The 26,969-nt window shown below is 55.3% G+C and overlaps 2 protein-coding genes and 1 long non-coding RNA gene across 7 annotated transcripts; 1 reads left to right on the forward strand and 2 right to left on the reverse strand.

The window, feature by feature from the left end:
• Positions 1-481: 481 nt before the first annotated feature.
• On the reverse strand, positions 482-14,044 carry TFR2 (transferrin receptor 2). The gene is made up of 18 exons (XM_070566297.1): positions 13,729-14,044; positions 13,228-13,480; positions 12,948-13,134; positions 9,106-9,246; positions 8,920-9,031; positions 8,693-8,815; positions 8,186-8,302; positions 7,915-8,054; positions 7,395-7,558; positions 6,388-6,507; positions 5,907-5,989; positions 5,760-5,823; positions 5,593-5,660; positions 5,435-5,511; positions 5,253-5,337; positions 4,937-5,164; positions 4,449-4,589; positions 482-1,251 (listed from the first exon to the last, which is right to left on the reverse strand). Exons 1-18 carry the CDS (start codon positions 13,759-13,761, stop codon positions 970-972), a joined length of 2,418 nt encoding a protein of 805 aa, XP_070422398.1. The 5' UTR covers positions 13,762-14,044; the 3' UTR covers positions 482-969.
• Positions 14,045-15,099: 1,055 nt separating this feature from the next.
• On the forward strand, positions 15,100-16,576 carry LOC139074702 (uncharacterized). The gene is made up of 2 exons (XR_011524356.1): positions 15,100-15,216; positions 16,380-16,576. It is a non-coding gene; the product is annotated as an uncharacterized lncRNA (long non-coding RNA).
• Positions 15,286-26,927, reverse strand: ACTL6B (actin like 6B). Of its 5 annotated transcripts, none has more exons than XM_008527343.2 (14): positions 26,798-26,927; positions 26,255-26,331; positions 25,885-26,050; positions 25,495-25,595; positions 21,254-21,351; positions 20,491-20,585; positions 20,319-20,425; positions 19,529-19,618; positions 19,316-19,377; positions 19,088-19,202; positions 18,893-18,973; positions 18,698-18,793; positions 18,402-18,488; positions 15,286-15,576 (listed from the first exon to the last, which is right to left on the reverse strand). In XM_008527343.2, the coding sequence occupies exons 1-14, from the start codon at positions 26,820-26,822 to the stop codon at positions 15,496-15,498; spliced, it is 1,281 nt and encodes a 426-aa protein (XP_008525565.2). In that variant the 5' UTR covers positions 26,823-26,927; the 3' UTR covers positions 15,286-15,495. The 5 variants fall into 5 exon arrangements, with proteins under 5 accessions (XP_008525565.2, XP_070422399.1, XP_008525566.2 ...); XM_070566298.1 differs by having other exon boundaries at positions 18,402-18,609; XM_008527344.2 differs by lacking the exon at positions 18,402-18,488.
• Positions 26,928-26,969: the final 42 nt, after the last annotated feature.

The following is a 26,969-nucleotide window of genomic DNA, read 5'->3' on the forward strand; positions in this document are numbered from 1 at the left end:
AGGGTCAGGGTCAGCCACGTGCACTATCCGTACCAAGTTGTGGGGCAGAACCCTGGGTGCCTGTGAGGATGTGCCCCAGACTATTTCCCTGTCTGAGGAATCTGGACATTAAATAGCAAATAAAAAAACACCATGACAGGTTAAGAGACTGAGGGAGAAAGGAAAAAGCTTTGTGCTTGCTTCGTCAACCAGAGGCCCTGCATTTTCATTTCGCACCAGGCCTTGCAAATTATGTAGCCCTCCCTGGTTCCAGGAGAAGGTGCAGAGCCAGCCCCCCACCCCATGGTGGTCATTGGAGAAGGGCCTCCTTATTTCCTTAAGCGGTTTCCTTAGTTCCTCAGGTACGAGAACAGCTCAGTTCTTCCCATGGAGTCAGCATTCCTGCTCGCAACCTCTCTGGCCCCTTCTGCCCAACACTTCCCTAGGTCTCAAGGGAAGAATGATTGGGTGGGGGGAGGGGGAGGAAGGAGCATAAATGTGCTTATGAACAAGAATGTCACTAGGTGGTTTATTGAAGTCCAAACCCCAGCTCGTCCCACCACAGACCACGTGTTGGCCATAAGGCTCTAGTCCCAGCCACCTTCCCCACCAGGAGGGCTGGCCAGGTCCCAGGGCCCAGGAAACATTCCAGAGTGGTCTCTAGGTGTGGGGGACCCTGCTCCTGAAGGCGAAGGGACTGTGACAGACGGAGAGGATGCTGCTCTTTGATTAGCTGATAGGATGAATGTCCCATTGAGGAAGGCACCGCTCACCTACTCCTACAGTTCAGGGCCAGGGGTATGTGGGTGTCTGCGCTGGAGTCAGGCCCCCTAAGAGACAGGAAGGGCTCATGAGAAACCCGTCAGCAATGAGAGGTGGTGCAGGGGCACCTCGGTCACCCAGAAATCGCCCAGGCGGGGAGAGCAGGAGCTCTCGGCAGGGGGCAGGGGCAGGCGGGGGCCCCGGGGCAGGTGGGGGCCCCGGAGGGCCTCAGAAATTGTTATCGATGTTCCAGACGTCCCCACTAAGCGCGTTGGCTGCCCCCTGCAGCGTCCAGGTGAGCAGGGCCAGCTGACGTCGGAAGCGGCTCTCCTGGAAGCCCAGGCCGGGCGCCACCCCGGAGGAGGCGGCCCCAGGGGCCCCGGAGCCGGAGCGCAGCAGCCGCACGTGGTCGAGCAGGGCGCCCAGCGTGTGGTCTCCGCGGCCCAGGAAGATGTGACGGAACGGGGAGTCGGCCGGCGACACGTACTGGGACAGGAAGTAGAACTCCACCTGCGCCGAGATGGGGATCGGGTCGGGGTGGAGGCTCCGTCCGGGAGCGAAGGCCCGAACGGCAATTCGTAGCCAAGCGCTTAAGAAATACTATCGTGCAGCGTCCTTAAGTCCCGCCTCCATCTGGCCACCCAATCAGGAATGGCCATTCTGTGACGTCACCAACAGCCGAGTAGGCTGAGTCCTCCAGCTGTGTTCGGTTCCATCCTTTTCTTCTATCCTTTGAGCCTCCAACCTGCATCTAGGTCTTCCCCGTCTGCCTTTCTCCCCCATTCACTTCCCTGCCCAAAACCCCAGAAAACGGTCTGCCCTCCTGCTGTTCCTCGCCTCCTGACCCCCGGTCATTCCACCCCGCCTCTGCCAATGTCCACAGCCCAGAGTCAAGGGTCAAGGGGACAGGCCAGTCCTAATGAAGCGCCTGCCTCTGCAGCCTCATCCTCTGACTCAGATGCGGTTGTCTTTCCCGAGATGGCCTCGCTCCTAGCCGGGTTCTCCTCCCACCTTTCCGCCAGCCTTTCTGGTTCCTTCTGCTCCCATCTGTGGGCAGGCCCAAGGTTCTACCTCCACCTCTGCTCTTCCCTTTCCCGACAATCAGTGGTTTTCGACCCTGACGGCATATTAGAATCACTCGGGGAAGGTTTTTATTTTACCATTGCCTCGGTGCCACTCCAGCAAAATCAGAATCTCTGGGGGTGGTCTCACACCTCTCATCTTTTTTACACCTCCATCATTCATTCAAAGAGCTCGGCCACGCCCCTGGCTCCAACCAGGACCTCTGCGGGGTCAGTTGCTGTCTACTCACCATATCATCCACTGGAATCCTGCCCTCTAGCCTCCTGGACCGCCCCACTGGGGTAAGGGGCACCTGGACACAGCCTCACACACCTTGGCACCAACTTCCTCCAAAACCTGGCCTGGTGAGCACCCACATTCCTTTGGGAACGCCGCGATCTTCCCCATGTGCCAGGCTCTCAGCCTCGGAGGTGAGTGAGAGTAGGGTGAGCCCACGCTTTGGGGTCAGATTGCCTGGTTTCCAATTTAATCTCCGCCACTTACTCTGTGATCTTGGATAAATGACTTAGCTTCTCTGAGCCTCAGCTTCTGTGTACAACACTAGCAACCTCACAGGATTTGGAGCAGTCAGTGAAGCAAAGCCCTAGCACACGGTAGCCCTCGATAAATGGCAGCTGCTAGAATTATTCTCCTCCTCTTTCCTCAACACCCAGTCTGTCCATTTTCCCCTCCAAATGTCTCACATCAGTCGGGTCCCCTCACCCACAGTGGCATTTGCTTCCATCGGCCACCCTCACCCAAAGCTCAGCCGTCCCTAACTTCATTCCCTCTCCAGGCCATTTTCACTCTGGCCAGATCCTTCTTAAAACTCCACTTAGCCCACATCATCTCCCTGCTCAAAAACCTTCCTGATTTCCTTGATGCCCAGACCCTAAAAACCCAAACTTCTTATCCCGGCATTCAAGGCTCCCCATACGTGATCCCTAACCACTCTTGGGTGTTCCTTTCCCCTCTGCTTCTCCACAGGACTTCTGTCCAGACTCTGCTGGTCCACACCCTTCTCTCAAGGACAGCCAGGCCTATTTCACCGCCACACCCTTATTCGGGGTCTCTCCACTCTGAAATGTCTTTTCTTTGCACCAACCCAAGTTCTGTGCACGCTTCAAGACCCATATCCCAGTCTAAAGCAGGGGTTAGCGAACTTTTCTGCAAAGAGCAAAATAGTAAATACTTTAGGCTTGCAGCCCATTCTGGTTCTGTTGCAACTGCGCAACTTTGCTGCTGTAGCAGGAAAGCAGCCATAGACAATATGAAAACCGATGAGCATGGCCATCCTGCAATAAAACCTTATTTACAAATACAGAAGGCAGGCCAAATCTGACCATAGTTTACCAACCCCCGGTCTAGAGCCACAAAGGTCCCTGGGCCTGGCCCAGCCCGGTGTTTCAGGTTCTGAAGTCCTGAGTCTGTTACTCTCCAGCCCTGAGTCTGAATCACATTCCTTACACACAGGAGTCCCTCTTCCCTTGGGAGGCGTGTGGCAACTTCAGGGGTGGGGTGAGGGGGGTGTCTATGTGTTCCTGGAGTCTGGCACAGCAGGGGTTAAAGCAAGATCTGTGGATGAAAATGAACCAGCCCCAATGTCTTGTCTCACCACAGGGTGACACATATCAGTGGAGGGGACAAAGGGAAGGCGAGGAGAGGTCAGGAAGCTGGGGAGGAGCAAGAGAATCCTGAGGAGAGAGGAGAAAGAGAGAGATGAGGAGAAAGGAGTGAGGAGGAAAGAGCAAGAGGGATGGGTTTGTGAACAGAAGGGAGGAATGAGTGACGCCAAGGGAATCAGGCAAGGAAACAACAGGAAAAAGCCAGGAGGAGAGAGAACACGAACCTGCAAGGGGCAGACATGTTGTCCGCAAACGGCCGATGAGTGCAGACCCTATGAGTTCCCTGTTCACCCCGCACTCACTAAGGATGGTCCTGCTTACAATTCTGCCCTACAGACTTTTTCCCACGCCCACAGTCCCTACCCCTCCGTTTCCCAAGATCAAAGGGTTGCCGGGTTCAGTTCTTGGAGTGAGGAAATGGAAGGAAGAGGGTTGGAGCTGGAGAATGGGTGCGGCTGCAAAGTATTCAAAGCTAAACTGGCGAGAGAATAAGCTCTTGTATAACTTTCACATGACACCTCCTCCAGGCAGCCTTTCTAGATTTCACCCATCTTATTACCAGAAGGAAGAGAGATCTCCACGCCCTGGATTTCTTAAGCCTTTTGCACTTTCCGGGAAGCAACCTTGTGCCTCTTGTACTGTGGACTATTATGGACAACCTTTTTCTCTCCAGAGGGGTGGGGAGGCAGTGGGGGCCTGTTTGTGTGAGTGTGGCGGGGAGGTGGGGGCAGGGCGGGGAGGAGGGGAAGGGTTGTCCCAGTTCTGCCACGCGTTGGCCCGGTGACTGTGGCCAAGGGGCTGGCCCTCCCTGTCTATTTCATCACTTTGCGGAGGCTGCCTCGGTGGTCGCTCCAGCCTGCTGGGTCTGTGAGCACTGCCCGTCCAGCGCCCCGAGGAGGCAGAGGGGACGGGACCGCACGGCGCTCGGGGCAGGTTAGAGGGTCCCTGGGTCGTGGAGGAGGGCGGGGCAGCGCGGGCGGCGGGGCGGGGCCGGGGGCGCGGCAGTGGGCGGGGCCTCACCCGCATCATGCGCACGTTGTACATGCGCATCAGCCTCTCGTCGCTCTCCTCCGAGCTGTAGATCTCCTTCCGCAGCTTCTCGGCCGCCCGGATGTAGTCCCCCCGCGCTGAGTACACCCACTGCAGGGTCAGCCCGCGAGCCTGAGGGCGGAGGCGCAGGCTGGGGCCGGCGGCAGGGGACAGGACCCTGGCCTAGGATGGGGGTCCGGGCTGGGGTTGGGACCTCCAGGCCTGGCAGGAGTGGAGAGGTATAGGGGGACAGGATGCTGGTGTGGATCGAAGGGCGAGGGAAGAAGACCTGGGCTGTTGGGAGGTACCAGCAGGGTCCTCGGGACTTAAGTGACTGGGGCAGGAGGAAAGGGGCCAGACTGGAGAGGGGACCTAGACCCCAAGGATTGGGAGAAAGAGGGACCAGACTCCACGCCTGGGCAGCACTTTAAGGGGATATAGCGCCCCCCACCCCCAGAAGCAGGGTTGGCATCCTGGACCTTGAGGTCCCCAGAGAACTCGTTGAGGCTGCCGATGTGCCTGAGGACCACGTCCCCATAGCCGCCGAAGTCCAGGGGCAGCAGGTGATCGTGGCTGAGCCGGATGAGGAGCTGGCCAGCGAGCTGGGCCACAGCCTGGGCCACGGCGGGCAGGCGGCCCCGCAGCACCTTGTGCAGGTTCTCATACGTGTCGTCCTTCGTGTGCAGGAACGGGTACGGGGTGCCATCCTGCCGGGACAGGGCGCGGGCTGGCGCAGGGGCAGGGTGCAGAGAGGCTGAGGGACCGCTGCTCGGGGGCAGGGCCAGAAAGTCTTACCTCCATGAAGGAGAACTCGACGGCAGGGACCCCCGCAAAGGCCGTGAAGGAATAGGCACTGCTGTCCATGGGCAGCGGCTGGATCCTGGGGGTGGGCAGGTTGGAATGCTCTGTGGGTTCACGCTCCCGGGCTACCCACACACACACCTGGCTTTCTCCCTTTCCCCCTCATCTCAACTTACACCTCAGCATCCCAGCTGCGATTGTTGAACACCACCTGCTCGTAGAGGGTCTGCCCGCTGCGGTTAGGAGAGTCCACCTGGGGACAGGGGTGGGGGGACGGGTCAGGCTCTGTCCGCCACCAGTCTCCCTCCTCCCCTGCTCCTGGCTGGGCTCTTGCCTGCTTCAGGATGCTCTCGATGAGGCTGATCAGAAGGGGGCTGGTCTTGGCATGGAACTTGTCATCCCCTGCAGAGAGGGAGGGGGAAGGATGCCAGGCTCAAGGCTTGGCCCCAAGGGCAGGGGTGCACCTGAGGGGGCCCAGGTGGTGGCACTGCCCCCGCTCACCCAGCACTGCGTTGTCCAGGCTCACATAGACTACGGCTTTGAGGTGCAGCACGCTGAGGTAGCCCTGTGGGTGATGGGTGTGGAGTATGAACTCCCCCCACCCAGCTCTTCCCACTGCCTGGCTGCCTCCCCAGGACCCCACGTTACCTCTAGCCACTCCGTGGAGCCCACACTCCCAAAGTCACCTCCGTCCCAGCTGATGAAGAGAAGACTTCTGCGGGGGCGGAAGCCTGGGGGCAGGGGGAGAGGGAGGATGGGCTCCGCTGGGGGCCAAGCAAAGACCCCCTCTTTGTCTTCTTCTGTCCTGGGCCCCTGGGATCTCCTTCCCTCTCACCAAGCCCCCATGGCAGCCCATCTCTCCTGGGTCTGCCCCAACTCAACTGTAACGGCGATGGAGATTGCTTACATATGGAATCTGCCCCTTAACCTTCACTCAGACCACGGAGTAGTAATACCTTCATATTTAGATGAGGAAATGGACATGCAGTGATGCCAGGGCCACGCAGATAGGACATGAGTGGCCCGGTTTGGAGCCCAGGTCTGAGTGGCCACCCTCCAGCCTGTGCTCCTAACTGCCCCTCTGCCCCATCCTGCCTCCGCCCAGCCTGGGCCCAGGCCCTGGCCTTACCATTGCTCACCATGGAGGAAAAGGTCCGCACCAGCTCCAGCAGTATGGCCGTCCCCACGGCGGACTTGGCCGCTCCTGGGCCCCATGCGTCCCTCTGGGCCCCGATGACAACATAGTGATCTGGGAGAGGGGATGTTTGGGGTCCACCTCTTACATGGGCAGAACCCAGAGGCTTCTCTCCGCACCCCCCCCTCTGGGAGGGCGGGTGCTCCCAGGGCCTCACCACCATTTCTCCAGGCCTCCCGCTTCTCCAGTCTCCATCTCTCAGCCCCTCACAGCCCTGCCATCCCTGCTGTCCCTAAAAGGAGCGCCCCTCCTCCCCGTGGCCCTGCCTGGCTGGCCTGTTCCTTCATCGGGGTGCCAGGGGCCATTCTAGACTCCAGAACCTTCCCGGTTGGCCATGTCCTGCTGTTTCCCGGGTCCAGATAGGCTTTCCTCTTTTAAATCCCTAACCCTTGCCCCTCCACACTCCCGCCACCAGCATCATCATCTGAGCCTCATCACAGGCCTCTCTGTGCCTCTCCCTCAGTGCTTACAGGTACCACACTCCTCTTCCCAAATAGCTGCTGTCGAGACCCTACTCTTCGGCTCAAGAGCCCACGGTGATTCCCATGGCTGTCCACATCTAGTTATGCTTGAAAGGCTTGGCTATGGAATCTGACCTCCCTTCCATGCTGTAACATCACCCAACTGATGCTTGCTCACCCCTAGTGCTGGGGAGCTCACTACCGTGCAGAAGTGCCCATTCTGTCTCTGGACAGGTTTGACCATGAGGTCTCCTCACAGCCACTCCCTTCGGTCCCAGTCCAGCCTCAACTTGCTGGCCTCCCTCCCTCCCTGCTAACCTCTGCCACACCCTCCACTTCAGTCAAAGCTGCCTCCCTGCCCTGAGCACCACGCCTGCCCAGTCTCCTGGGTCTCCCCCTCCAGCCCCGCCTCCAGCCAGGGTGGGTTATGAGCAGTTCCCCTCCTGCAGGCTGTAGGTGATGCTGGGCAAGCGAGCACACCTGGCTCAGAGCGGCCCTCGATGCAGCCAAAGATGTTGCTGATGGGGGTGGAGGCCCTGTGGTTGTTGACCCCCAGATGCAGTCCTGGCCCAGGGCCCAGGTGATAAGGGGAGACTGGGAGGCTCCCCTGCCATTCTTGGGGGACCACAGGACCTTCAAGCCTCCTGGAGAGTGGTAGAGCAGAAAGGGTTGGAAGTGGCAGAGACGCGAGGCTAGAGAAGAGCTCAAAACCCCCTCTTCACTCTTTCTCTCCCTCCCATCCTCTGGCTCCAGCTGTCTGCCTCTGCACCCTGCCTGCGGCCTTGGACAGTTGTGCAGGTTGTGTCCTGCTCAAGGGTGCCCAGTGGAGATGGGTGTGACATCCAACTGGAGCTCCACTCACCAAACAGTGGGCCCTGGCAAGAGGCCGTGCCCACCCAGAGGAGCCACATTTTCTAACTCACCGAAAGGCATCTTACGGGGCCGGCTGCAGCCTACCTCCCCCTGCCTCCTCCTCCCCTGGTCCCCACATGCCCCTCACCTCAGCAGGAGGGTGGCAATGTCTGCACTGATGGGCTGGGCTGGGATGCTAGGGAGGCCCGAGGACTGCACTGGAGGGAACTGGGTTTGATTGAAGGAAGGGAAGCCAGGTGTGTAGGGGTCCCCAGTTCCCAGGTGCACCTGTGGAGAGAGGGGTGCCCACGTGGAAACGGCGAGCGGGGCTCCCAGGAATAGTGTGCCAGCCTCATCCTGGGCGAGGAGGTGCAGCCATGGCACCCCAGGAAGGCACTACTGGCTACCCCCAGACTCACGTGTCCAAACACAGCTCGGTGGCTGGACAGGGGGAGCTTGTGTGGGTCCTGGGAGAAGTCTGCTGGGTCGGGGTATATGAGCACGCCTCGGGCCCCAAAGTCCTGGGCACTGGCCACCTGGGGAAGGGAGGCAGCTAAAGGACTCCTTCTCCCAGAGAAAACCGATTTAGAAGGGCAGGAGAAACAGTGAAATGGCATGGCCTTTGATCTGCAATTGTGGAGCCGCAGAGAGGCTACAGGCACCGCCTGGCCCTCATCTTCCGCCCTCCCGCAGCGCCTCGCCAGCCCTCAGCCTCCACTGTGCCCCACATTCCCCGAGGTCTCTGATCCCCACCCAAACCTCCTGACTGTTTCCCACCCACATTTGCTTACGACCCACTTAGTTCTTTCTTTTCTCCCTCTGGCAGCCTCCTAGACACTTCCCGTTTGCCGCTATCCGATCTCCGGCTTCCCCAGCTCCCACCGTCCCCGCCGCGCTCCATCTCCCCCCAGCCCGGGGACCCTCACCTTCTGGGCAAAGCTGATCACCCCCAAGCGCACCAGCAGGAGGCGCCCCGCTGGCTCCACGCCCCTGGCCCGCAGGTCCTGCAGGTCCTCCGGCCGCCCGTAGTGGGCGTACACCAGCTCTCCCTGGGGATCGGGAGGACGGTGAGGCGCGCTCCCCGCGTCCCTCCTGCGCCGTCCGGGGAAGGGCGCGCGCTGCCCCGTCCTGGGGCCGGGGCGGGGCCACTCACCGTGGCGTTGCCCGTGGCGCTGTAGGGACAGTAGACGTCGGGGTCCTCCAGCGGCAGCTGCTCCCCCGGCCCTCCGGTCGCATCCACCCAGTGCAGGGTGTTGGGGTGAGCCCTGAGGACCGGGGATGGTGAGCGCCCCCTCCCCGCGCGCCCCACTGCCGCGCCCCCGCCCCGCCCCGCACTCACGGGTCCGGGAACTGCAGCCCCACGTAGTGCGTGTCTGTCCACACGTGGTCCAGCTTCTGGCTGGAGAGCGCCACGCGGATGTCCTGAGACAGGGCGGCCATCCCAGCCGAGCCGGCTACCCTTTTCCGAAGGCTGGTTTGCCTGAGCGGGGAGAGCTGGGATTGGGGTGCGGAAGGGGAGAGGGGCTAGGACTTCTGGGCGCCTGGAGGAGAGGGAGGGAGGGGGGAAGGATGCCCTGGGTGCTGCGGGGCTCCCAAGTCTCTCGCTGACCATGCCATCGCCACCCACCCCATCACTACCAGGGTTGTGCCCACGGGCTCCAGGGCCTCCTTCTGGTTAAACCTTAGCTTCTGATAGCTAGGGTCCTGTCCACCATCCCTTAGGTTCTTCCCGGCTCAGGCCAAACTCACGGATCTAGCCACCGTCCCCTCCACACATACACACACTCGCCTGTGCTTTGCCCCAGACACGAAAACACTTTTCTTTCAAAGGGCTATCTGGGCAGAGGTGGCGGACCCTCCATCTCCCCCATCTCCACCTGGGCCCCATGGAGACACCTTACACCAAGAATCCCCGTGGAATCTGGGGCCACTTGTCTCGGTGGAGACTTCATCCTGGCTTCTTCCATAATCACCACTAACTAGCAAGCCTGTTGTCACTTGAACTCTCCCTTTTTTTCCATGTCACCTCTGCCAGGCTGCCTCTGCCTGGCCTGCCTGTAGACCAACTCCACCTGTGCCCTTTCCATGTCAAACAAACTGCTCCCGCCCCAGCATCCTCACTGACTATCCCTTCTGCCTTTGGCCTTGGCAGAAACCCAGCTGTCCCTTAGAGACCCAGTCTCCCAGGGGACTCTTGAAGAAGGCAGCTCAGGTTCTCATCCTCCCCGGGCTTGGAGTGGAGGCATGTTCCTGGCTCCGTTGTTCAAATTTCTGACCATTTCTCCTCCAGTAACACTCCTCAGTGCCGTCGGGCAGCAGTCTCACCCTCTGTTCCTCCTCACTGCTATCTTCTAGCCAATTGGTCCCTTATCTGCTTTCTTTGAGGACTCTGGCATCTGGCTTATCATTTTGCTCCCCCTACTGAGGTCCACTAAGCTTCTGCACCACTTCAAAATCCACGTGGATGGTGCACCTTAGTCTCAGCCACCCTCCTCTCGGCTCTCTCGGGGACTATTGCGATCCATGGTCCTAGGGGTTTTCTCAGCACCCTTCCTGTCCCCCTTCTCCCCATCCCGTCCCCATCAAGGAGCTCAAGTGTTCATTTGGAACTGCCCCTATCAACGCAGCCATAAAATAATAGGTGATACACAAACTAGAGGTCACACTGAAATATAGACAGACCTTGAAAACATAGTGTTAAAAAACTTTATCTAAATCAAAAACACACACTAGAGACAGCTATATCTGAATAGTGGGTCTGGAGTGATTTTTTCTTTACATTCTTCTTTATATTTTTCCATGTTGCTTAAATTTTAAGATAATGAACATATAGCATTTTACACAAACAGTGTTTTGAAAAATCTACATGTGCACATGAAACGTTACATAGATGACGAAGGCACATGCGTATTTAGAGGCACGCAGCAAACACACTAGCTAAGGTTCTCTCTCTTTCCTCTTAGAACAAAATCCAGAACAGTTCATGTAGCCAGTAAGACCCTTTAAGGCCTGAGCCAGCTCCACCTCGACAGCCACATGGACCTTCCTTCACTTCCTCCAAGAGGCCACCATCTTCCCGCTTCAGACCCTTTGTACCTGCTGTTCTCTGGCCTGAAGTGCTTTTCCACTTTCTCTTTGCCTGGCGAACGACTCACCCCCTCAGGTCTCCGCTTGTCACTTTCTCAAGGGAGCTTTCCCTGACCCCAAACTAAATCAGCTCCCCTGGCTATAGTCATTCGTCACATCCTGTACTTTTCCTTCAAAGCAAAGATCCCCATGATAATTACGTACGTAGTCAGGATGTGATTATTAGGTTAGTACTGATTTCCTCCAATAGACCATTAGCTCCATGAGGGCGAGGTCCAGACTTTGGTTCTCTGCTATATCGCCACTACCTACTTAGCCCAGCATCTGCCACATAGTGGGTGCTCAAAAATATCTGTAGTATAATTGAATGCATGACCTCATTGGTGTCACCTCTAGTCCAGCCACCTACTTCCCTGGCCACACCCTGGATCTTATTAGCCAGAACTCCATCTCTGGAATATTTATCTTGGAAATCTTCCAGAATATTCCAGAATCCTATCTTGGAGGATTTACTGAACAGCTACTGAGTGCCAGGCACTGAGGTAGGTGTTGGAGACTCTGGGATCAATAGGACACAGTTGATCAGATCAATCTTGAAAGTTCCAGAATCCCACTCTCTGCCTAGAGCTTTTCAGGTTCTGACTCGCTCCCTTGCCCTCCTGTACCTGCTCTTCAACTGCACAGAGCACTCCAGAGGGTCCAATTTCTCCAAGTCCCTCAGCTCCTCCCTGGCTTCCCTTCCTTCCCCATCCAACCTAGGGTCACACCTCACTTCATTGCTTGCTCCCTTTCTCGGTTCACTCTTGCCTCCCTGCCCTCTGATGGCATCCACTGTGCCACACCCCACCCCTAGACCTGTCAAACCATCCACCTGCGTGGCCTGTCCCCAGACTACCAAATGTGCTCAAGAAAATAAGGAAGCCCTGCGTGTTACTCATGCCTCAGATTTAAGGTCTTTGAGCAAGGTGGATCCAGCAGTGAATCAGAAGAGGAATAATACATCTCGATCAAGTTTACGTTGACCTCAGGAAGACAACGCAATCTATTAATACAAATTGCTACATAAACATTAAAGAAGACAAATCATGTGATCATCTCAGCACATTCTGGAAAAATATTTGGAAAAAAATTCTATACCTTTCCCTCCTTTCCTGATCATTAAAACAAAAAGCCCCAGTAAGCTAGGAATAGAAGGAAACTTCCTTAATTTGCTTTTAAAAAGTTACCCAGGGTCTGCAGCAAAGTTCAGACTCAATGACGAAGTACTATAAAAACGGTCCTAGGAAAGGCAGGAAATACTCAAGGATATTTACTGCCATCATTACCTAAACTCATGTCCTCCCCAAGCAATAAGAAATGCAAAAGACAGAGAAGGTATAAGCATTGGAAAAGACGCTATGTGTCCCTCACTATAGCTTATACACTTTTCTACTTAGAAAACCCTAGAGAATCCACTGAAAAGCGATTCCTGACCTAAAAGAAGGCTATTGGTGGCCTGACCCCGTCTCTGGCCCTCCTGGGCAGCTCCTTCCCAGCAGAGAAAGGCAGACCTCAGCAAGACAGACGAAACGCTGGCCTGCTGCTGTGCTGCGGGCCCGCACAGTCTGTGCCTGCTGGCATCCCTCACGATGTAGATGTGGGGATGGTCTGCACCCACAATGCATTTGCTTGCTTGTTTTTCGAATTCCTTAAAATGACCCTTCTCAGAACCCCTCCAGAGCTCCCCAATGCCACAGGTCAAAATCCCAGCTCCTCGATATGGCATTCAAGACTTTTCTGGGTCTCTCCTACCTCATATCTGGATGCTGGCCTCCTCTGTCCTCATTCAGACAGTCAGCGCCCTCTGCTCTTGAATGTGCCACCCTCAGAGCCTAGGCCCTCTGCAGTCTCATTTCCAGAGCCGCCCTCCCTCCCTCTCAGCTCCAAATGCCTGCATCCTTCCCAGGACCACTGAACAGAGAGGCCAGGGATGCTGGTAGAAGGACTCTGAAGGGGGACCCCGACACCAGGGTCCTGGGCGAGGAGGAAGGGAGGTGGAGTCTGAGCAGGTGACCGGTTTTGGAGGGCCGGGAAGGGGGCCAGGCTGATCCTTACTTGATGGCGTCCTCCAGGGACCCCTCTCCCAGGAGCCGCAGGAACATGGCCTGGAGGTCGCTCCAGTATAACATGCCCTGGTGGGAGTCCGGGCCCAGCTCATAGTTCATGTCCTCGTTGAGCACCAACACGTCGTCCCCGCACACCTGGCAGGACCCTCGGAAGGCCACGTAGCCCAGGAGGAAGGCTGGCGGGTGGCAAGATGGAGATTCTCCTTGCGCCCCTCTGGACCCCAGCAATCCCCCCCCAGCCCTTCACTGGTGTGGAGGATGGCTCTCACCCACAGTGAAGATCAGCAGGGCTGTCAGGACCAGGCAGGGGGTGGCCCTTCGTCCTGCTGCCGCCCAGAGTCCAAGGTTTTGACGTCCTGGTCGAGAGCCCAGGGGCTCAGGGCCCCTCAGCTCCATGTGGCAGAAGTGGGCCTGTGGCTCGGCCCCCTCCTCCCCGTCTTCCTCTTCCTCCTCCAGACGCCCCTGCTGGGTGCCCTCCACACGCCTGTAGATGGTCTGAGAGAGTCTTGGGGACAATCTTTGCTGTGGGGAGCATGGTGGGCATGAGATTGGGGAAAGAGGCCTTGGCGATAGGGAGGGATCAGACAATAATGGGGTCAAGTGGCTTTGGGTGCCAAATGAGCACTGGGCAGGGGAGAGAGCCCTGAGAGGCAGGCTGGAGGGGAGAGATGGAAGTGGGAAGGGGAGGGACCGGCTGTGGGGTTCGGGAGGGGGCTGAAGGACCTGAAGAGAGAGGGTTTAAGGTGTCCCCCCACCCCACTCAGTCTTACCGCTCTCTGGAGTAGACCCCAAAGCCGCTCCATGCTCACGCCCCCTCCTGAGCCGTACCGGCTGTCCCCCCTTCCCCGCCCCAGTGATAAACCGTTTGTGGGAGCCCCCAGAGGGCCTCTTATCAGCCCTGGCAGGCAGCCTGAGCCCCGCGCAAAGGGTGGGAGCACAGCCCTGGCCTCAGTCCAGCCTTCCGGACATGGCCCCCCAGCCCAGGCCAGAGGACAAGGGGCTGTGCCCTCCCCTGCCAATCCTGCCGTTGTCCCGCTCCTGCCCCCTGCCTGCAAAACAATCAATTTTTTGACCTTGGGGCAGACTTTGGCCTCCAGGTTCCCGTCAGGGGTGGGGGAGGAGAGCTGATAGCTGGGGAGGGCGGAGACACGGATGCCCCTCCCCTCTCCTGCTTCCACCCCTCCCCGTGTCCTTGGGGGTCCCCTTCCTAAGCTCCCCATCATGAAAGGAAGCTCCCCTTCCTCATCTGGCTTGCAGGCCCCGGATGCCCAGGCCCTGTAACACACTAGCTGCTCTCCCTGTTCAGATGCCCGCCCCAGTGGGATCCTAAGCTGAAGATGCCTCAGTGTGAACTGGGGGTTTGGTCTGGCCACGTGGATGTCTGTCTCCTTGGAATCAGGCTGAAAGCGAGGTCTCAGGCTCCTGCTGGCTGCTGAGGAGGGAGGGGCATGGATAGGAGCACATGGTCAAGCAGGACCAGTGAGTGCTCCAGGATGGGACTCCTGGAGTCAGGGATCTGTCGGTCAAGGCCCTCCAGGCATGGATGGAAAGAGTCCTGGCCAAGGCGTGGGCACAGTTGAGTGACCATGGATAAGTCATAGTCCTCTCTGGGCACCCAAGCCGCTTTGGTGACCAATGGACTTGGGACACATGGGTTTCTATCTCTTTGGGGCTTGGGGACCCCAAGAACACATCACAGGCACAAACTGCTAAGTTCTACCTAGGGTTTCAGGCAGGAGGCGTAGGCCCCCAAGCCCCGCAGAGGACTCCTGGACAAGTAGCTCTGGAATAGAAGGGCTCAGGGTCCCCGAGTTGGGGGTCTCCCCTGGGAAACCTCAGCTCCTACCCAAGTCGGGAGAAAAGCTCTGAGCTGCTGGAGCGCAGCAGCGCCCCAGTCCCCGCCCCACTCCTGCCACCGCCAAGAGCCCCGGGAAGGAGGACAGCGGCGTAGCCAGGCTGACCAGGGATGCAGGTCCGGGGGTGCTCACGCGCTGCCACGCCCGAGGCCCGAGGCCCGAGGCCCGAGGCCCCGCCCACTCCAGGCCCCACCTCCGGCCCCGCCCCTCCCTCTGCATCCTCTCTCCTGCGCCCCCTTCCCGCTCCTCGCCACCCGGTGGTCTCGCGCGACTCTGCCGGGTCCTCGCTGCGTGATCCACGCTGGATCGCGGCCCCTTTGACGGCTGAGGCATCGTGGTTCCTAGGGCTCGGCCTGGCCCTCAGACTTCGCCCCGGCGTCCACTGTGGGATCACCAACGGATGTAGGTGTGGCCCTCCCCTCGCCTCCCCCCAGACCCCTGCCCCACTCCCCACATCCAGGGAGCCCAGACTTTTTTTTTCTTAAAAGATTTTTACTCCCTTTCAACCCAGAAACATCACAATCGAAGAGAACGAGAGGGGAGGGGTAGAGAAGAGGGCGATGCGGGTTAGGGGACTTCGATCTGCGCTTGCGGAGGCCGGGCCGTGAAACCCTCTCCCCTTGCTTTTGCATCCCCTCCCGCCCGGCTGCAGGCGGGCCTGTGGGTGGGGAGGGGGCGCCCTCAGGGGCACTTCCGCTCCACGCACTGCTTCCCGCCCTCCTCATATTCCTGCTTGGAGATCCACATCTGCTGGAAAGTGCCCTGGGTAGGGGGACAACATCGGCGGTCAGGGGTCAGGGCGGCCCTGGAGGAAGGGGGTGTGCGCCTTCCCGCGTTACACCCCAGCAGGCTCAGCTCCTTGAAACCCTCCTCCTGGTCTCTCCCGTCTCTCAGTCCCACATCTCTCCCGCAACGACCTCCCCGCCCCCTCCTCCCGTCCCCCCCTTCATATTCAAAGGGTGAATACTCCTCTTCATATCGTTCAGTCCACGATTCAGTCATTCAACAAGTAGTTACTGAGCACCTGTCTGCCCGGGCCAGGCAACCAGCATCCCAACACCCCCCCAAACACACACACACACACACACACACACACACACATTCCTCCTTCACCAGGTATTCTGTCACTCTCTCAAGGGTCACAAACTTGTCAAGTCTCCTTCATTCCCGAGAAAAATCCTTCTTCCACCCTCACCATTCCGGCACCACCTAACCTCTAGATGGAGCTGTCTTCTCTCTGGGCCCCGCCCCCCACACTTGTTGCAACTTTCTCCTTGAGGGTCTCCTGCACTGGGCATCTCAGACTGTCCCTTCTCTGATGGTTGCTCTGTCTCTGCCCTAAAGTTAATGTCTGCGTCCCTGGTTCTGCCCCTGTTTGTCTCCTTGGATCACAGAACAAACCCTGGACCAGCTCATCCATTCCCGTGGCTTCTGCTCATGCGCTAAAACCACACCCCTCGCCTGTTTCCAGTACAAATCTCGATGGGTGCGGGTGCCAGAGGTCACCGTCTTCCCTCAGGCCTCCCTCAGACCTGCTTCTTTGGTCTTTCTCACCTTTACACTAGCGCTGCTGATACAGGGGCCACTCGCCACCTGCAGCTACTGAGCACTTGAAATGAGGCCAGTCCGGGTGCACACCCCATACTGAAGACTAAGTCCAGAAAGAAGAATGTAAAATATCTCAATTGCTGTTATATTGATCACACATTGAAATGATATTTTGAATATATTGGATTAAGTAAAATACATCTTTTAAACTTAATTTCACCTGATTCTTTGGACTCTTTTTAAATATGGCTACTAGAAAATTAAAAATTGCATATGTGGACCGGCCCTGTGGCCAAGTGGCTAAGTTCGTGTGCTCCGCTTCAGCGGCCCAGAGTTTTGCCGGTTTGGATCCTGGGCTTGGACATGGTGCCCCTCATCAGGCCACACTGGACAGTGTCCCACATTCCACAACTAGAAGGACCCACAACTAAAATATATAGCTACGTACTGGGGGGATTTGGGGAGAAAAAGCAGGGGGAAAAAAAAGATTGGCAACAGTTGTTAGCTCAGGCGCCAATCTTGATAAAACAAAAAAAATTGCATATGTGGGGGCTGGCCCCGTGGCCAAGTGGTTAAGTTCTCGCGCTCCGCTGCAGGCGGCCCAGTGTTTCGTTAGTTCGAATCCTGGGCGCGGACATGGCACTGCTCATCAGACCACGCTGAGGCAGCATCCCACATGCCACAACTAGAAGAACCCACAACGAAGAATACACAACTATGTACCGGGGGGCTTTGGGGAGAAAAAGGAAAAAATAAAATCTTTAAAAAAAAAAAAAAATTGCATATGTGGCTCCCATTATGTCCCCATCGGACAGAGCTGCCAGAAGCTGGTGTCCTGGGCCTTGTCCTGGACTCTTTCCCTCTCACCTCTTGTATCTAAACAATGTCCAAATTCTGTCGGTTGGACCTCCCAGTTCCACCCCCGACATCCATTCCTCTTGAACCCGTCACAGTGGAGACCACAGCAGCCCTCTCCAAGCCACTCTCCACTCTGCAGCCCATGTGAGTTCCCCGCACTCAGAGCCACCATGTCTGCCCATCGCCTTTGGCCTTGCCTGCCCTCCCCGTGGTCCCAGCACCCTCTCTCTCTCTTGGCCTCGTGAGTTCTTACTCAATCTTCCCATCTCAGTTTGAATGCTCCTTAGAGGCCCTTCAGTGACCCCTGAACTAGATCAGGTCCTCCCTTGAAAGAACACCCTCACACTTCGTGGTTACTTCCCTATTAACGGTCTTGGCCTCTAGACCGTCTCTGCTCCTGGAGGCAGGGACTACGTCAGGCTGGCTCCACATCAGGCGCACAGGACGCCCGCAATAACTGGGTGTGGCTCACACGCTCCTAGCCCCGAGCTAACTTCAGGCTGGCAGCCTCCTGACTTTCTGACCCCTGTTTCTGTCTCCTTAGGGGATTCTCCTCCAGTGGATGTCCTCCTTGTCCTATCATGGCCCTGCTGTCCCCTCTGTGTGGCTGACACTCCAGATGCAGTTTGCATCTCCAGCTCCCCGCTCAACGTCCCCTGCAGCCGGTCCGGACTGAACTCACCACCTCCTGCCCCAGAACCAAGCCGCCTGCCTCCCCTCTATTTGCCCCTTGCTCGCCACCTCATCCCCACTGCTACCCAGCCTATGACTCCAGGGTGACAGAAGGAGCCTCCTCGCAAGGTCCCCTTGAGTCCAGCATGTACCCCAATCCCCAAACACTCAAGCCTGAGGTAGTCTTCCCAAACATGCTCATGACTGTCACATCGCCTTGCACCAAACCTTCAGTGTCTCCCCTCCGCTAACTGAGTACCGTGGCTGCCTCTTCCTGGCACACGAGGCCACCACAATCCCATCCCAACCAACCTCTCCAGCTTCCTGTCCCTTCTGCTCCCTGATTTGTGTCCTGATGGAGTATTTACCCTTCTGGGAGCACTGACCGCCCTTTCTCAAAAAGACATGCTTGTTGAATGAATGAATGAGGAGGGAGGCAAGAGGGCGGGGCTGTCTTGGGTCTTCCCCTTTCCCACATTCAGCACTAGGCCAGGACCCTTCCCTCTCACCAGTGAGGCCAAGATGGAGCCCCCAATCCAGGGGCTGAACTTGCGCTCCATGGTGCTGTTGCTGGCGATGAGCTTCAGGCGCATGCTCTGAGGGGAAATAGGGGCTGGGGGAAGCAGACGCCTGGGTTCTGGGAAGGGACAGGGCTGGGGGTGGGAAAGACTGGGAAGCCATAGGGGGAGAGGGTCTGCTCTGGTGGCCAGGATGCTCCTTGGGGAAGGAGGAAGAATTTAGTCTCAAGGGGCTAAGCCAGGATTGAGGTCCAAGGTCCTGGTGGGGAAGTGGGGTGGGCTCCTACCGGTGGGGTCTTCTGGGAAAGCTCTCGATTGAGCCTGTCAGTGAAGCCCTGGAGCAGCGTGTTCCCCCCGGTGACAATGACACTGCCATACAGGCCCTGAGGGCAGAGAGGAGGAGTGAGCCCCCAGGGTACAGCCCCTCCCTGTCTCCCCCCTACGTCTGGGCCCCTTTGCCCAGCCACAGGCTTGGGCCTCACCGGGCGAATGTCGATGTCGCACATGCCGATGCTGGTGGTCACCACGTGGCCCACACCCAACATGGTGTTTCCTGACAGGCCCTGCGGAGAAAGGCGACCTGGGCTTTGTATCCTCTGCCCCATCTCCCCAGATCCCCTGTGATCCTTCCTAGCCTCCCCCACACCCCAGCATCCGGAGACTCCAGCCAGCCCAACCTTGACATTGGAGGGATCAAACAGGCCCTCAGGGATGCGGAGTCGCTCAGCGCCGTAGTCTGTGTTGTAGCCATTGGGCATCTCATAGTGCACTGTGGGCATCTGTGCAGCCACCCTGCCCAGGAAGGAGTAAGACTCTGCCTGGGGGTGCTCCCAAAGGACCAGAGGTGCCCCCTGAGTCCCAGTTCTGCCCTCTCGCCCACCCGCCTAGCCATGGGCCCCACTCACTGCTCATCGTAGGGAGAGTCTGAGACCTGCAGCACGGAGGCCTGGAAGTCCTGAATCACCTCCTGAGAACCCAGGGAGGAGTGAGGGCCCAGGCTCCCTCCTCAGCCTCCCAGCCCACCCCCAGGGCCTCCCTCCCTTCCCCTCTACACAGGGCAGGGGACTAGTAGCTGGGGAGAGGCAGGGTGTTTCAGGGGATCCTCTCCAGTTCCTCACGTTGCACATGTAGTTGTGCCAGGACTTGGAAACCTGAGGTAGCTTCTCCTTCTTCTTCCAGTTTGGGGGGGCGCCCTCCCGTACGGGCTCCTGTAGGGGCACAGCCTATGAGCGCCTTCCCCATCCCACATTTGCGGGCCCACCCTGACCATCCCTGCTTTCCTAGCACTCTCGGCTCTGTGCTCATGGGTGTTGGCTTCTCTGTGCTGTCGCCCACAAAGGGTGTTTCTCTCCCTTCCCCATTGGAGGAGAGAGAATGGGGAGAACCTTCCCCGTGAATGCCCATGTGTAGCTGATCTGGAAGTGCCTGGTCAGAGAAAGCTGAGGGCCTGGGGAATACATTGGGAGACCAGAATCTTAAGGTAACAGCCTTGTACCCGGCCATGTTCCATGTGGGGGTCCAGGGGGGACCCTTGCCTGCAGTGTCTCATTTAATGCTCATAGCTGCTGTATGCGCTGTTACTCCACTTTACAGGAGAGGAAACTGAGGCTTGGGAGATTCAGTCTTATGCTCTAGGTCACACAGCTTTTACATGGTAAAGACTGACCTTGAACCTGGGTCTATTGGATGCCAGAACGCACCACACTGGCCCTCATACATCCTGCTACTAGCTAGCTGTGTGTCATCAGCCACATCCTTCAGTCTGTCAGCGTCTCTGATGCACTGATGTTAACTGAGGAACCGGATCCAGGGTCCTCTGGGGGCCCTGCGGCTCCCCGCTCTGATACCTGATGGGTCAGTGGGTTGCCAGTCATAGGGTGAGTGCCCAGGACTCCCCAGAGGCCTCACCTTGGCTGCGATCATGTAAGGTGGGATGATGTCAATGGCCATTTCCTGGAAGAGCTCCCGGCACTGCATGGAGATGAAGTCCCCTGCCAGAGGCGACTTGACAATGCCTGGAAGGGGAGGAGTGTCAGCGTATGGTTCCCCAAGGCACCCCTGACCCCTGTCGAGACCCCACCTTGCTGCAGGACGTAGCCATCATGCACTGGAATGGCGGTGGTGTGGGTGGCCCCACTGTCCAGCACTAGGCCCGTGGAACGTCCGTTTGCAAAGCTGGCGTGGGATGGGTAGGTCAAAGAGACAGCGGCAGCAAATGAGGGGGCTGGAGTCCAGGTCTGGCTTGGCCACTCTCTGCTCTCCCAGGTCTCGCCCATTCCCAGTCAATAAATCTCTCTTTCTGGTTTGTGACCCATCTGCTGGAGAAAGGCTCCTGGGACCCCTGTCCCTTCTTCCCTGTCTGAATCACAACTTCTTCCTCTGTTTCTTCCTTCTGAGCTCCCAGTCTCTCTTTAGTCTTGGTTCTACATCCTAGGGGCTCCCTGAAAGTAGGGGCCATATGGCCCCAGTGCCTAGCACAGGGTTCAATGCAAGGTAAATCCTTAAAAACATAAATGCCGACTGGCTGTTTGGGAAGGGAACTCCTCAGTGTCATATACCTCTCCCTCCCTTCTCCAGTGCCAGCCCCTGCTGTCTACTTGGCCCAACTCTCTCTCTCTCTCTGCTCAGCCTGATCCAAGGAATGGGAAAGGGCCCATGACCTGGCCACTCTGGAGTTCAAGGCACTCAGCCCACAGGGGCCCTCTACTCTAATGGGGATCAAGGGGGTGCCTGCCCATCCAGGACATTGATCTCCAAAGAATCAGGCCCAACCCCCAGCTCAGTGGGCCACGCACCCCACCCTGGCCCTCCACCCAGGCCCAGCCGTTCAACCCAGAGGATACGCGGTAAGCACCGCCGTCTTGCATAAGAAGAAGGCAGGAATGTTGTACTGCTCGAACATCAGCTCTGTCAGCTTCTCCCGCTTGGCCCGTGTATTCCACTGGGGAGAAAGTGCAGGAGGGGTGGCTTCAGGAAGGGAGAGGCACAGATGCAGGTATATACACATGCACACACACACACACAGGTCAGGCCCCTTGACTCACCTAGAACTTTAGAATGTGAGAACTATAAAGAATTTTAAAGATCATAATCCAAACCCAGCTGAAGAAAACATAACTCACAGAGGGATAAGGACTTGCCCAAGATCACACAGAAAGCTCTTGGTAGAGCTGGGTCTAGAGTCATAGTTTCTTGACTCCTGGCCCACTGCTCTTTATTGTATAATACACTCTTCAGGCTCCTCCCAGCCCCCAGTACATCCCTCTTCCTCATTCTAACCATCTCAGGCAAGAAAGCTGGGGAAGAGGATTTCTGGGTAAAAATGGTAGATTGAATGCAAACATCTAATTTTATTCCCTTCCAAGATCCCAGCAAAACTATAATAAAGGGGCAATTTAAAAAGACATAAACCCAGAAAGCCAACCAGCATGTGAAAAGATGCTTAACATTGTTGGCCATTAGGGAAATGCAAATTGAAAGCACAATGAGATACTACTGCATACCTACTAGGATGGTGATGATAATTTTTAATAAACCACACACACACACACACACACACACACGCACGCACATGTGCACGCAAAACAGAAAATAACAAGTGTTAGAAAGGATGTGGAGAAATTGAAATCCTTGTACATTACTGCTGGGAAGGTTAAATGGCTCAGCCACTGTGGAAAACAGTTGGGAGTTCCTCAAAAAGTTAAACATAGAATTACCATATGAGCGAGCAATTTTACTCCTACTTATATACCTAAAAGAATTGAAAACAGGTACTTAAACAAGTCCTTGTATACAACTGCTCATAGTAGCACTATTCACAATAGCCAAAAGTGGAAACAACTCAAATGTTCATCAATGAATGAATGGAAAAAGAAATTGTGGTACATCCATTCAATGGAATATTACTCAGTCATAATAAATAATAAAGTAATGATATATGCTACGACATGGATGAATCTTGAAAACATTGTGCTAAGTGAAAGAATATAGACACAAAAAGTTACATATTGCATGATTTCACTTATATGAAAGATCGAGAATAGATATATCCATTGAGACAGGAAGCAGATTGACGGTTGCCAAGGGCTGGGGGCTAGGGGAGTGGAGAGAAACTACTTAATGAAAATGGATTTTCTTTGGTGGTGATGCAAATGTTTTGGAACTAGATAGAGGTGATGGTTGCACAACATTGTGGCTGTATTAAATGCCACTGAAATGTTAACTTTAAAAAGGTTAATTTTATGTTATATGAATTTTACCTAAAGAGAGAGAGAGACATACACCCTCAAGGGTTGGGGATAATAAGAAAGGAGTAGATAGCAACAAATTTTTGGTCAGGAAGATTGGCCCTGAGCTAACATCTGTTGCCAATCTTCCTCGTTTTTTTCTTTTCCTCCCTAAAGCCTCAGTGCATAGTTGTATGTCCTAGTTGTAGGTCGTTCTAGTTCTTCTATGTGGGATGCTGCTACAGCGTAGCTTGATGAGCAGTACGGAGGTCTGTGTCCAGGATACAAACTGACGAACCTCACGTCATGGAAGCAGAATGTGTGAGCTTAACCACTCGGCCACAGGGCCAGCCCCAACAAACTTTTGAAGGTTGAAAATCAGATAGGTGAGCAGTAACTGACTTAACAGATTCAAGAATGCTGATTCCTAAACTGGTGGTGGAAAAAGTCAGGAACAACCTGTGTTAAATTGCAGAATCCTCACAGGGATCAGGAATTGGTAGTTTCAGGTATCTCTGGAAGCAGAGGGAAAGGAAAAGCTAAAATAATATTGTTTAAAGCTATTCAAGTACCAGATCCCTAAATTATCTCCCAACACCATGTCACTGCGCTACTGCCCACCCCAACCCAGCAGAAGACTGGAAGTTTATTCTGTGGAGAGAAGAAAACTGAGGGTCTCTGAACTGGTGGGACACTTGACATAGTTGCGAGTGAGGACCCTAAAAACAGGGGAATTAAGTGATGCCATGCTTATTGAATGCTGAGAACATCAGCCATATTCCCTCACCTGGCTCCCAGAAAGGAGGTGGCCAGGCCTGTCTTCAGGGTGGGTTACATAAAAAATCTAAAGATGCCAATTATCAGAGGCTGCTCAGAAAACATCCCAGTCAGATCGTCCTATAGCAGAGATGGCAGTCAACAAGTCCCTTGCCCCACACAGCCTCCAATCAGCTTTAAAAAGCTGGTCCCCCACACTTAAACATAAGCAGATGACCAAAGATTTGCAGAAATCTGATAAATATCTCTAAAATGAGATGGAGGCTCCAAAATAAGGGCAGAAAAAAGCACCTTGGAAGAAGAGAAATTATACAGGGAGATGAAAACTTCCAAAAACAAAACAAGTAATACCCTTAGTGAGATAACAGATGATATCGCACCCATGAAAGAAGAATAGGATGCTCTAAAAAGTTACATTCATGAAACAAAAAAAGACCTCTTGGAAAATAAAAATACAAGAGGAGAAATGAAAAACTTAAAAGAAGAGTTGAAAAATAAATTTGAGGGAATATCTTGAGAATTAGAGGAAAAGTTAAAGAGAGGAGAAAGGATTAAAAAATTAGGGGACAGTTCAGGAGGTACGAAATCCAAATAATAGGATTTCACAACAGAAAGAACAGAGAAAATTGAGAGAAATAAATCATCAAATAAGTAATTAAATTTTTTTCACTGAATTAAAGACACAGGTTTCCAGATTGAAGGGACATACTGAGTGTCTTGAGTAATGGATAAAAATAAACCAATATAATATTGTGAAATTATAGAACACTGAGGACAAAGTGAAAATTCTATAAACTTTCAGGAAGAGAAAAAATTACGTCAAAGAATCAGGAATTAGATGGCTTCAACCTTCTTGATGGCAACAATAAATGCTGGAAGACAATGAAGAAGTGCCTTCAAGATTCTGAAGAAAAATGATTTCCAACCTGGAGTGTTATACCCAGCTAAGATATCCAACCAAAGTTAGCCATGCAAGGTCTCAAAAATTTTACCTCCCATGACCTTTCTAAGGCAGTTACTGGAGGATGTGCTCCATGAAAACAAGGGAGTGAATCAAGAAAAGGAGTCATGAGATACAGGAAACAGGAATTCTAACACAGGAGAGAGGCAAAGGGATTCCCTAAAATGATGGTGAATGGAGATGTCAGGATGATAGCTATGTCCTCTGAGTAGAAGGGAACTAGTGCAAAATGGAGCAGATCAGTGGGCTCCTGGAGAGATTTCCTCAAGAAGATGAAATTGATAGAATACCTAAAGGAATTAACGTCTTTAGAAAAGATATAGATAAATGATAAATAATTTAGGGTCACATTATTAAGTAGATAGAAAACTATGCAAAATAAAAACCAAGACAATTTTCAGTTCTAGAAAAAACAAAAAGTTGTTTAAGAAAGCAAAAGTAACCATAATTTATTGCCTGGTTCGGCCCTGATTACCATACAAAATAATAAGAGTGTAAATACTGAATATTGATCTTTAAGAAACTGAAAATACAACTGTACTTAAAGACGGGGAATGAGAAATATGTGTGCAGACTGGGGGAGGAAAGAGAGCTAAATTTTCATTTTCTATTGTGGGAAATCCATATATAATGCCTAAAACTAAAAAATCCACAAGCAGCTATTTAAGTGTGATATTTAGAGATATGAAAGGAAATGACAAAAAAAAATGAGCCAAAAGAGAGAAGCAGTTGCGTCTAGAAAAGGGGAAATGGAAGGAGGGTGAGAATGGCAGTTTTTTTCTTAACCTACTTTTAAAGAAAATTGATTTTTATGTGCATATACAATATTGACAAAAATTTTAAGTTAAAAGGTCAAAAAAGGGCTTTGGGAGGAAAAAAGGGCAGTGGATAAGGCCAACTTTGGGAAGGGTGAGTAGATTATTGCAGGAGGAGGAGAGAGGCATGGAGATTCAACCAGGGAGGAAGGAAAGTGGTTGAAGATGATAGAGTTGGAAGGAAAGTCTGAAAAGCCAAGTGGAGTGATTGATGGCAGCGGCCTGAGGAGCGAGGTAAATTGTGGAAAGGAGGTGCTCCATCCTAGGTTTGGACTAGGGGGTGGATGAGACAAGGAGACACTTACCGGGGCCTCTGACATGAGCACTGGGTGCAGGTTTGGCTCGGACTTGACGTGTTTGCTGTAGGTGTGGTCCAGGATGGCACGGAAGCACTCCCAGTCCTCGACTGGGGCCAGGAGACCAGTGTGAAGAAATGAAGACAGGCAGGCAGGCAGGGGTCCGGGGACAGGAGGGAAAGGGAGGAGGGAGGCCAAGTTCAGGTGAGGAGAAGGAAGACTAGCTCCACGGGAAATCCCCCTTTCCCAGGAATCTGATGTGGGTCTTCTGGGTTGGGAACCAGGTGGCTGTGGGAAGAAGTGAGGGGATCCCCGGGACTTGGGCAGCTGCAAGGAAGACTCCGTGGGTGTGGGGTGCTCCCAGTCTTTGTCAGGAGACGGTGTGTGAGGACTCCTTACTCATGCCATTCTTGAGAGGCGACATGACCTCCGCTCCATCCCGAGGCACGTGCAGGGCGTTGGTGTCGATGTGAAAGATCTTCCCTTTCTTGTCTTTCTCCCCCTCCAGTTCCAGCCCGCCTCCCTCCTCCGCGGCCAGCAGCCCCACCGTGGTGGGGAAGTCAGCCTGGAACGGGGGATGGGCAGGAAAAGGGATCAATCTTTTGCCCCGATCCAGGACCTCGGCAAGGCCCTCAGCCCGCCCCTGGGTTTACTCCCACATTCCCGTTCTACAGAGCTTTTCGCTGGGCTCTGAGAGCTCCAGGTCATTGGAAAGCCTGGAGGGGAGTCCGGAGCCCCTAGGATTTGGGGAAGGGGCTGGAAGGCTCACCTTGGGGCAGTCCTCCCCAGCGTACCCAGCGCGGACTGAGAAGGAGCCAATGTCAAAGACCAGCGCCCCCACCTCATCTGTGCGGGGAGACAGGCGTGTGAGGGGACCTCTCCCAAAATCTCTCCCCCTGGATAGTTCTGAGAGGAGGTCAGGGCAGAGCCACAGTCTCGCCACCTTCAAAGCCAGCCGGGGCAGGTGGGAGCTCGGCCTGGAGTCCCGGGTCCTGGGAGTGGGGGGTCAAATCTCCAGAGTCCCTTCTTGCCCTGTGGCCTTGTTCGGGCCATTCTCCTTGCTGGGAAGGAAGGAGCCGGGGACTGGGAGGAAGTAGGTTGAATGGTGGACAGGTTGGGCCCGGTGCGCGCGAGCGTCCCGGGAGGGTTGAAGGTAGGAGTGGCGCAGGACCCAAATCCCGGGCTGGACCCCCTCGAGCGCCAAGGTGACAGGCCCCGGGGTGCCCAGAGCCTGGGTCGCACGGGTTCGGGGCGCAGGGCTGCGGGCGAGGCCGCGCCAGGCTGGGGAGCCTGAAGCCGGAGGCTCACTCACCTCCGCCGTAGACGCCCCCGCTCATAGTGCCCTCAGCGCTGCTCGCGGCCCGTGGGCGGCGGCGGGATCAGCACCGAGGCGGCCGGACAGCTCCCGGGATTGCGGGCGGGGCGGGGCGCGGGGCGGCCAATCGGGAGGCCGGATCCCCCGCCCCCAACGGCGCCGCTGATTG

The sequence above is a fragment of the Equus przewalskii genome, chromosome 12, assembly GCF_037783145.1.
Source record: "Equus przewalskii isolate Varuska chromosome 12, EquPr2, whole genome shotgun sequence".
In the NCBI taxonomy this organism is placed as follows: Eukaryota; Metazoa; Chordata; class Mammalia; order Perissodactyla; family Equidae; genus Equus; species Equus przewalskii.

Bases quoted from the DNA above. Each gene is read 5' to 3' on its own strand.
- TFR2 (XM_070566297.1), bottom strand. From the start codon at position 13,761: ATGGAGCGGCTTTGGGGTCTACTCCAGAGAGCG. The intron at 4,590-4,936 runs GTCCAGGATGCC...CTCCGCCCTCAG, and splicing joins AGTTCTCTGGGGACCTCAAG to GCTCGCGGGCTGACCCTGCA. The intron at 1,252-4,448 runs GTGAGGCCCCGC...ATCTCGGCGCAG, and splicing joins ACAACGTGCGCATGATGCGG to GTGGAGTTCTACTTCCTGTC.
- ACTL6B (XM_070566298.1), bottom strand. From the start codon at position 26,822: ATGAGCGGGGGCGTCTACGGCGGAG. The intron at 20,426-20,490 runs GTGGGGTCTCGA...CTCCCCTTCCAG, and splicing joins TGGCTACGTCCTGCAGCAAG to GCATTGTCAAGTCGCCTCTG. The intron at 19,619-20,318 runs GTGAGGCCTCTG...GTGCCCCTACAG, and splicing joins CTTACATGATCGCAGCCAAG to GAGCCCGTACGGGAGGGCGC.